A 10,550-nucleotide genomic window follows, 5' to 3' on the forward strand; every position below is an offset into this window, starting at 1 on the left:
CAAGCTTTTGTCCATACTTATTATTTGAACTGACAGTTGAATATTTTTTAATACCAAATATTTTGGCATGTTTTTTGTGAAGATTCAAAGCAATATTTGTTGTTAGGTAGCCTGCATATGGCATGTATCACTTACCGCTACACTTTTGCATTAAGTAAAGTCCTTCATTTTGCAGATGCTGTATTTTGCCTTTCATTCAGGAGTGTTTAACTGGTTTGAAAATGTGATTTTCATTACCGTACGAAGGGATGCATCATGCCCAGAGGTACTCTCATTTTATAGAAAAGGCAACTAAAAATCCGCAAAGTGTCGCAAGCCATATGGAAAATGAGGGCTGAAATATGCAAATCCTAAGATTTTATGCCATAAAATAACTTTATTTCCTTGTCAGATGAATGGAGGCTGAGCCTTGCTGCAGCCTGACCTCAAACCCTGCTGCAGGAGGTCTGCTGGCTGCCCAGACCCACTGCAGGGCTGACACCAGGAATGCAGCATGGCAGAGAAAGTGCTACTTGCCCTTTTCAAAGTTCATCTGTCTCTTCATGCCTTCATGTGTCACCCACTGAGTGGATGTGCAAAATTTCCACAAGAAAAGTCTTTGGCAACCTGAGTCACCTGAAACCATTGCCCATGGATCTCTCCAATTAAACGTGGCAGTTTTTCTACTTGCAGGTGTCACTGTCTCCCCTTCTGAGGCAGAGAAGCAAAAATCCCTCCAACTCCCACAGACACAGGGCTCCCAGATCCCAGATACTGCTCCCTGCCAGCAGCAAGTACTGGACAGTTATGTCTGATGAAGCCTGGGGAGGCCATGCCCATGGTCAATTTTCTATTCCATACACCAGAGTTTGGACTAAAAACACTAAAACTGAAAGCAAACCTGAATTTCAAAAACAAATGGGTGAGCTGTGTGAAAAAATCCATGAAAAGGGACATTGTGTTAATTAAAAATTAAATTACATGCTCAAAAAAGACCATGACATCAAATTTTCCACTGTCCCTCTAATTAACCATTTTGTCTTCAACAGAAGAGAAGTTTTTTTCATAGCAATCCCCTTGTATTAGTTAAACATTTGTCATGACACTGCAAGCTGATATTGAATATTGACTTCACTGGATGGTGGGACTGTGATGTAGTTGAAAGACATTTTGGAAACCACTCCCATTTACTTCCATAAACCTCTCACAAATAGTTTCACAATCCTAGTCAAAGCAATCAATTTATTGTGTTTTCTGAATGTCTGATCTCATGTAGATCATGTGACATCTAAAGGTCATGCTTGGGTTCTAAAACAAAGCTTTTACATTAATTGTGTATTTTTATTAGGGATCAATTATTACCTTAAATTAATAATAAAGATAATCAAGATATAATTATTTTTCCTATTTACATGTAGATTGACTTGTGTATACAGTTATATATCTGCAACCACAAACCCCAAAAGAAATATAGCCTAGGGGTGGGATTTTCCAAAGTGATCCTTGTTGCTTTGAGCTGTACTCACACAGGGGGCCACAAGCCGTGGCTAGCTCATGCTCACAGCATGTGGCACATTGTGTCTGATCCACAGGGTAGCAGATTCCACGTTGTGCTGGCGTGGCGTGTTTGGGGGCTGCCTGGCAGGCAGGCAGGATGGGAAGCACAGCAGGCTGCTGTAACTGCTCCACAGGCAGAACAGGCAAAGCTGCTGTGCCAGGCTAACTGCGAAAGCTTATGAAAACCCCTCTTTATGCTGCTGTGTTACAGAGGGTGTCCTTCCATGGGACAGAATTACTGCCAGACACATTGTACATCCAGCTCTCAGGTCATTTTCAGGCCTTTTGGGTATTGATTTGTTCTTAGCACAGAAGCAGCACGTTATTTGTCACCTCCTCATTCTTCATATGATGGTTTGTATGTAAGCCTGAATCCAGGGAAGGAGAATGTCCAGCTCATGGATGGCCTTGTAGATTCCCTTATCTCCAAGCTGTTGAGAAGATAAAGGCATTAGAAAAGAAACTATCTACAGCCCTTGAACAGCGCAGTGGGGAGCCAGCACCTCCTGCTCTTACCTTGAGAAACGTTCTCTTTAACTTCTTGACTGCAGAAGTTAACCTTGTGGATGGAGCACACGGAAGCTGAAGGATGAAAAAACCCAAAGATGCTGATGTAAAGACATAGTGATGAGGAAGAGTCCAGCCCACAGTGTGGCACTGTAGGGCTACCAGTAAAATGTGTGATCTCAGCATCGTTTCAGCATCTCCCAATACTTCAAACGTGCTCTTTTACCTGCGTGCTTCCTGCCAAGTTGAGTTCACAACACACAAAATTGGTACTATGAGTACCTCTAAGTTTTCTTATTAAGCACTTTCTATTTATTCAGGAATCTTCACTTAAGTTGCCGTTACCTTTTTCACGTTGTAGCCTAGCTCTAAGACTCAAGGCCCTTTAACTCGAAACCCTCAGAACCTCTGAACCGGAGAGAAGGCAAGGCTAAGGACCAAAGACCTTTGCAAAGTAAAGGGAGCAATTTTGCACATTTCTGCAAGACCTTCAAACATGTTTATAAAGTTAATTTATGTTTTTCTCTGTTTCCCTGCCTGTTTGTCCACTGTCTGACTAACTACAGGCTGGAGGGCTTAGTTCTCCCCTCACCATTTATCTCTAGCAGCTCAGTACCGGCCATCCAAAGCTGTTCCAGCTGGTGTTTTATTTGAGCTGCCAGACTAAGCTTTCTGAGCAACATGGCTTGCTGTTCCTCATCTACCTGGGTTTTCAAAGGGAAAGATACATTCTTTCAGAGAAAAAAAAAAAAATGGAAAATTCTGATTTTTTCCAATCTACAGACAAGGGTAACCATGTTTGAAAAGGGAAAAGATAAAGGTTCTCACCTCAACACATGGAAGGAAATTACTCCACTGAAATGAATGATTAGTTCTTTTGTATCTCACACACAGTACTTTAAAAAGGAGTACAAAACATTTTCAGGTTACCTTTTGTGCTTCCCAAAGTCACCTCACATGATGAAAGTGGGGAAAAAAAGAAAATCTTTAAAACAGAGTGTAAATAAAAGTAAATGTTTTAAAATCTTCTAACCAGGGCATTTCTTTTTGACTTGGACCTTTTTTTTTTTTTTTTTAATGATCTCCATCTTGTATGATGCAGATTTCCACAAAATATAATTTGGTAGCAGAACTGACCTTAAATGAGTATGTTGGCTTTAGTGATGATACACATTACAAACTCTTATCTTCCTGCATATACTGCAAGTAACTAAATGAGCTAGCCAGCAAGTCTGAGTATTGCAAACAATACTCAAACTCAGCTTGAGGTCTACAAGCTCTGCCTAAAATGATAGAGAAATATTAAAAGTTCTGCAGGGAGTATATTGTCCTCCTTCACTCCATTCAAATATGAGAAAACACTTCCACAATGTGCTGCTGATGTAAGAACGTAAGTCCAACCTCAGAAGCAACTTCACACTGTTCTCAGCAGTGCTGACCAGGGCACTCGAGCAAGTAATGAGGTCAGTGGTGCTCCAGGTGGATGCTCCAGGTATCCAAGGAAAAATGTCTGCTCCCTTTACTTTGCAGTCATAGTCTAAATGAAAATGTCTGACTTTACCACAGAAAATTAGTTTAGAGGTTTTCAAACTTATGTATTTCTAAAAAAACTGAACTTGGGCCCCTGTATCATTGGAAAATATTAATGCCTCCTTGTTTGGACAAAACCAAGCACTGGCAGGGTGAGAATCATAATGTCGTAGTATAATGTCTTTGGAAGTGGTTGGCAGGCAAATACTGTTAGGACTTTCAGGTAGCACACATGCCTCTAGCTGTCTGAATTACAGCCCAAGTTTGTGAGACAATATAGGGAGAATACGTATATAAAGGTATCACTGTTTCCCTTATTGTACAGACAACTTTATTCTTGAAAGGTAACAAATCAGTTAGGTAAGTATGTTGTCATGGTGGAAATCCTTTCTGATAAACATCTTATAGCTCAGCTAGATAATAACAACTGAAGAGCTTATGTACATGGATGAATGAGTGTTAATTTATTGAGGAATAATGTGATGAAGAAATCTCGAGTTTGGTATTAGCAAGGGATCCATTACTTTCACTCTATTCACAATTTCTATTATTCTTTCACATGGTTTTGTATTGCTGGGTTTGAATTAACACAAACATTTCAAAAAATGTTAGTTTCCAGAAATGAGGTGTCTCCTAGAAAATCATTACAAGATACCGTTTCTCAAAGAACTGTTGTTTGTCTTCTAGGGAAAGTCTTATCTCCCTTAGCAGCACTTTGTAAGACCCAAAAATGTAAATTGTTATGTTTAAACTTCTTTTGGGTAAAACACTGGCACTAATTATGAAAAAGAATGCAAGAGAGCAGAGAAATCTGCAGCATTTTGTCTCCATACAGCACAGAAACAAGTGCATTACTAAGCTATCCAGCAAGCCACAGTCACTGGATATTCTGAATTCAGTCACAGTTGACAGTCTAAATTCCTCAGTGTGTACTGACACTTGTATAGAATATGATTGCTTTTCCAGACAGAATGAAATGTCTATAAAGCATATTATACCATCTGAAATTATGTTATGGCATTCTGGAATTATAGCATTATCTGGAATTTTGACAGAAACAAATAAACACAGCAGTATGATCACAGCAGACTGCTGTGAATAATGGCTGTAAATTGCAACTGTTTAACATGGTCTTAAATACAGAACCTGAAAGCTGGTGGAGTTTTCTCCCATTGAGATTTGAATCTTTTTACATTATGCAAATATCCCAGTCGAGTTCTGACCTATAACTCTGCAAAGCAATCTCTGAAGCTGTTTGTTTTTGCATTGCAAATATTTTTGTGCATGTAGAACCACTGTCCTTCTCTTTCATGCTACTATGCAGTTCAGATTAGACAAAGTTTCAATTAATTTAATTCATTGACTTGCCATCCTGCTCTCACTTTTTCAAATCACTATAGTTGTTTGCCTGGATATTCATGGCTATATTTCACCCTAAGTCAGGCTCCACTTTCTGGGACTCTGTGATTTGTGAGGACTGCAGGTTTAGGGGAGAAAAAAAAATATCAACAGGATATTAAGTTTTAAGATACACCCTGTTGCTGTTTGTTTAAGCTTAAAAATTAGATGAGAAATTGCCAAGAAGATGATGGCATCATCTTAGCATCCTGCCTGGTATGTTGGCAAGTATATTTGCACAGATAAAAGTGTGCTCTAACTGCTATCCTGTTGTTACTTAGGCAGAGTTGGTAAAAGTGCCTCTTCTCTGGGGTACATGGAGACATTTCACCAGTGGTCAGCATCACTCTGACAACCTGCTCTGTCCATGAGCACAGCTGACACATGGGATCTGCTCCCATGTGCTTCATAATTGTGGTGCCTGCTTACTGATGAGACGCCACCAGTTCTTTCAAAATTCAGGATGGAGGAGCAGAGGTGACATGTGTGTAAATATTACATACATGCAGAGGGTATGCTGTTGAAGAAGGAAAGCATTACCACTGTTACATTACAGCAACTCGAGGAGCCACATTTCTCCCTATGAGCACCCTATCTCTTTGCAGTTTTGGTGATGAGAGGGCAGCACAAGGTGATATCATCAGTAGGGAAGTGGCTTGTCTCCATGGGATCTGCACCACCTTGCACACTCCCCCCAGGATCACCCTGGGAGAGAATGAATAGTGTTAAATTTCACTGGGCCCAGTGGGGAAGCCCTTGTCAAGTTGGGTCCCCTGTAGCATGGGACACACCATGACTCTGAATCACACTCTCCCTCTTCATCTGCTGAAAAACTGAGATGGAGCCCTTCCCTAACTTTTCAGATAGACAAAGTTAGCTTAGCTCTCAGGAATATACTCACACAGGCATCCATGTTTGCTTGCAGGACCTGGAAGGCACTAATAAAGTACAACTTGTCACTTCCTACCTCAAGACGACAGAAGACATTTTTCACATAGAAGGAGAGGAGCTGATCTCGAACACTGCAGTTTGTCTGAAAACAAATCAAGTAATGATTTGACGAATGAAAACCTCGTAAGTCAACTTTGGCCTAAAATTTTATCCTCATAAAAAACATGCATATTTAGAAAGCAATCAATGAAAACATTTCTATGACCTTTACTATCCCATTGACCTTCTTCCTTTTGTTTTACACAGCTGAATATAACTCTGCGCTTTCTGAAGGAATAGAAGGAGGGTACTGTGCTGGTAGGCACAGGAGTATTGGCTACACATGAGCAGAAGTGACAGCAACAAATGTACTTAATACACAAAGAATAAATGGAAGATAAATTGGGGAGTAAAGTCAGATCATCTTGGTCATTGTGGGTGTCATTTTTCCATTCCTCCACATCAGTGTCCCATGGCATTTGATATGCTGTAGGGCATCTGGCCCATCCCCAATTGCTGCTCCAGAAAAGCCCAGTCATCCTGTCAACTCTGTGTCATATCTGCCTGACCTGTGGGTTCTCTTGGACACATAAAGGTATTTCAAATGACTATATGACTATTTTTAGGCAATGGAATGAAGTATCAGGTGTAAGATTCCCATCAGGAGGGTAATGCAGCCGCAAATTACACCACTCAAATGTGAATGCCTGTGTGTGGGTCCCACAGCCAAGTGAGGAGCCTTCAGTCCCAAGGTAATTGGTGAAATCCAAGGGACATCAAAGGCCAACAGGTCTATACTTAAGGTATATGCTATACTTTATCTTAAGGATAAACCAACTCAGTTGCCCCTGCTGACTAGATCTCTGCGTGAAGAAAACTAAAATATCTCACACACTTCCAGTGACTCACAATTAGACACCCCAGGGTTTGTTTCTCACTCCCATGCTGAATTGCACTGGGAACTCTGACATCCCTCTTCCAGTGCACCTGCAGAGGTCTAAGCTCAAAGCAGCTCCTTGGGTGTCTCAACTCCCTGCAGCATCCTTGGGCTATCCATGGTACTGCACACCCTCAACAGAAGGTGCCTCAGCTGCGGGACAGTGGCAGTGGCTCTGGCCCTCCTGTGAGGGCTGGTGCCTGAAGACGTTGCTAGGAGGCTCACATGCAGACAGAGCTCACAGGAGGAGTGAGTGCTACCACAAGCACACTCCCCCCTGACCAACAAGCACCCTCACCCCAACTTCCCTGGCACAGCACGACTCCAGCTGCCTAGAAAGAAGTGCCTCCAGGCAGGCTTTCTGAATCCACCTATTTCACCCCATACCATGATCAACTGTCCCTTCATGTCCCAGGGGAATACCCCTCTCTATGCAACAGAAATAACACTCTTCCTCTAAGCAGAAGACTTTATTAAGAAGGTGGCTTTCATAAATGTCTTTCCCGAATAAACACAAGTGATTTTTACATCAGCTGTCATTGCTTTTGATCACATATTCCTGTTTCTATTGACCAAAGGTAAATTAAAGAAAATGGAAAAGCAGTAGTGTAAATCTTACCATAAACATCATTTTTGTAGTCTTTTTAAGCAGTCTTGTGGTCTTGATGAGATCCTTCTGTAAAATATAATGTGCTAGTATTAATTAACCCAAGCAGAGGAAGGGACACAATATCAAGTCTGGTTTGTACAAAATTTTGTAATAATAATATTAATCTTCTTCATCTTCTTCAGATGTAGGACGAGGACTCAGTAAATCTGTATTCCAATCCTAGCCTAACTACAAATTTTTTTCATGGCAAACTCATCCAGCCTCTCTATGCATCTTCTATGCATCATTTTTTTTCCATCTTTACAAAAGGAGTAGCTGCATTACCCTGTCTCTAAGGACCATAGAGAACATTCAACTTATTAAAGTTTCCAGAAGCTCAGTAATTAAACTAATAAAGTAATAAAGAAGCATCTATAAATAAAATAAACCTTTTCAACTAGTGGGATCAACTTACAGGAACAGATGATTTTAAACTAGTTGCCTTGATATACAGGTTCTCTGTCAGCTGGGAGAGGAGTCCTTTTCGGCAGGTATGTTTTCCTGTAGGTGACTTTTTGCCTTCCAAGGCAAAAAGACAAAGCAGAAATAAAAAATGCCCAGATCTGAAAATAGAACATACTTTCATCTTCGCTCCCAGATCTTCGAGCCTCTACAGTCACAGCAGCATGTGTGATGCAGCCAGACTGGTTAGATGACAGAGGTTAACCTAATTTTGTTAACCCTCAAAGTAGCTTCTTCCCCGAGATGCTCACGTAGATAACCTATTGCTCATGTGGTGGCTGATTGGTATTTTTGCTGTGCTTTTTTATACATCTTGCTCCACTTTCAACAAATTTGACCACAATCATTTGTGACGTTTTTCTAAACGATACCTCCATATTTACTGGCAGCAGGGTCAAGGTTTCCAAGAAAGAAGAACTTCCCTATCATGTGAGAAGTCTTCTTTCATTTAAGTAGTGGTCAAGTGAGGAAAAGGTAGTTGAGCGTTAGTTTAGTTTTGTAACAAAGTATGCTAAATGCATGTTTGGGGTTTTTTTTTTATTTTTCCACAAAACCTTATGGCAGCACTTTTCTGAAAGGTAATGTCCCAGAGAGGAAAAAAAATCTTTCCTAATTTACCCTGAAAAGATTAGAAAATCTGTTATCTATAAGGAAGCTGGACTGCACAGCATTTAAAACTTCCCCGTTCAGTTTTTTAGAAGAGCATTTTTTCCAGGGTATAGCATCTAATAGCAAAGGTGTTTCCTGTCTATTTTAAATTCTGTAGTCTTTTTCCAGGGTACTTTGCCCCAGTAGGAGCAGTCGGTTGTTTAATGTGAAAGGGAGGACTCCAGGGAGGGCTCTGTGGAAGGACTAGGGCATCCTTGGCTATCAAGTCACTTTAAAAGCTCACTGAGAGCCACAGGCACTGGGAAATAATGTGCAGGACCCCAGCATACCCGTCACAGAGGTGGTAACAGTAAAACCATAGAATCAGATGACCACTCTTCTACAAAGGTGGTGGAACAAAATTGGGCAATCTGTGTCTCTGGCCTGTTTCCAAGACAGCCAAATGCTGCACGTTTCTCAGGTACCACTCCAGACATGCGAGAACATCACTGCAAGGATAGACTTGGAAATCATGAAGTAACCCCAACAATGTGAGGCTGTTAAGCCAAGGATGGTTTTAACTCAAATGTCAAGATCTTGGAACTAGCTGATGTATGTGCAAGAAGAGGAAGAAAGCAGGTTTTGGATAAGCAAAATATTTCCTTGATACCTTGATTTTTTTTGGAAGTAAAAGCAAGTCCTTGAAATATTCATAAAGGACAGAGTTTTTTACTCCTTTAATGTTTCAAAAGAAACACAGAAGACTTTAAACAGATCAGAGAAAGTGGTTTAAACTGCAATGACTCAAAGTGACCATGATCTGTCAGATCAGCGGCAGAGCTGTTCGTCCCTCCATGGTGCCACCAGCGTGCCTGTGCCTGGGCATGTGTCAGCTCTGGGAGGAAGAAAGGTGAGACAAGCTGGGTAATGAACTCCCCTCAGCCTTGATCCCACTGACCCTTTACACAGACAAGCACACGTGCAGCCTCCAGGCCAAAAGTGGTTCACATCCAGCTTCAAGGATCACACTTGTAACAGCTCCGGGAAACGCATTTTTCCACAGAACCACCTACATATCACATTCACCAGCACTGAAATGCTAATGGGGCTCGGGGACAAAAAGAACCAACAAGAGAAGGTTATCTTAGGCTTTTGGAAAGTGGAGATGATGGTGACCTGAAGCCTTAGGTGCATTTTAGTCCTCATTTGGACTGTGGTCTGTATTTAAACACTCTAAATGCTGGTCAGGCTTGCCAGATGAGGTGCACTGAACCTCAGCACACATGGTGTGTGGACAGCAGATTAGCCTCTTACTGCTAGTTTGTTCCTAGAAGAGGATCTTGGTTGAAACCAATACAGTCAGAATGCAAAACTACCTTGAGTTCCCTAAGGCGTGGTACTCCTTGGTCAACAGTTTTCCTCTAAATGGAATAAATGGGTCATGCAGCCAGTCTGTAATGGCTTTTCATATGAAAATCAACAATGTTCAACATCTCTGAAACCTCTAATGTTGCTGGAAAACCCTTGAGCCCACAGGTTTCATTTTGTCTCTTCTATGAACTCGTATCACCATGCTTACAGAGCTGTAGCAGTGACACTTTTTCATTGGGTTCTGGACACCTCTGGATGTTAATCAGTGACTGTCTTACTGAATTGGCTAACTTTTCAACTGGGTAGTGTAAAAGGATGCAGATGGATGCAAGTGCAAGGTAGCCATACTTTAAAAAATAAAAAATAAAACAGGGCTTTCCTATCACTCACAAAAGTATGGAGGCTACCATTTAATAACCAATCCTATAAAATCAATTACACTTCTACAATTTTTGATATGATGATTTAATTTCTAGTCAAAAAATAGCCAATATTCTTCAAATTTTTCATGTGTTACTTGTTCAGAACAAAGATGGTCTTTGCTTTCCAGGTCTTGTGTAGCACTTTATACATCATATTTCAGTGCCACTTTGGCACTCAGACATAACTATGGTATAAATAATACAGAATACCAAAGAACCA

The 10,550-nt window shown here is 40.9% G+C and overlaps 1 protein-coding gene across 1 annotated transcript; it reads right to left on the bottom strand.

Moving 5' to 3' along the window:
- Window positions 1-1,880: 1,880 nt before the first annotated feature.
- On the bottom strand, window positions 1,881-8,073 carry IL26 (interleukin 26). Its single transcript, XM_069003892.1, has 5 exons — window positions 7,903-8,073; window positions 7,458-7,514; window positions 5,873-6,004; window positions 2,053-2,118; window positions 1,881-1,967 (listed from the first exon to the last, which is right to left on the bottom strand). The coding sequence occupies exons 1-5, from the start codon at window positions 8,071-8,073 to the stop codon at window positions 1,881-1,883; spliced, it is 513 nt and encodes a 170-aa protein (XP_068859993.1).
- Between the last annotated feature and the right edge of the window lie 2,477 nt (window positions 8,074-10,550).

The sequence above is a fragment of the Aphelocoma coerulescens genome, chromosome 1A (genome assembly GCF_041296385.1).
Source record: "Aphelocoma coerulescens isolate FSJ_1873_10779 chromosome 1A, UR_Acoe_1.0, whole genome shotgun sequence".
Taxonomy (NCBI): Eukaryota; Metazoa; Chordata; class Aves; order Passeriformes; family Corvidae; genus Aphelocoma; species Aphelocoma coerulescens.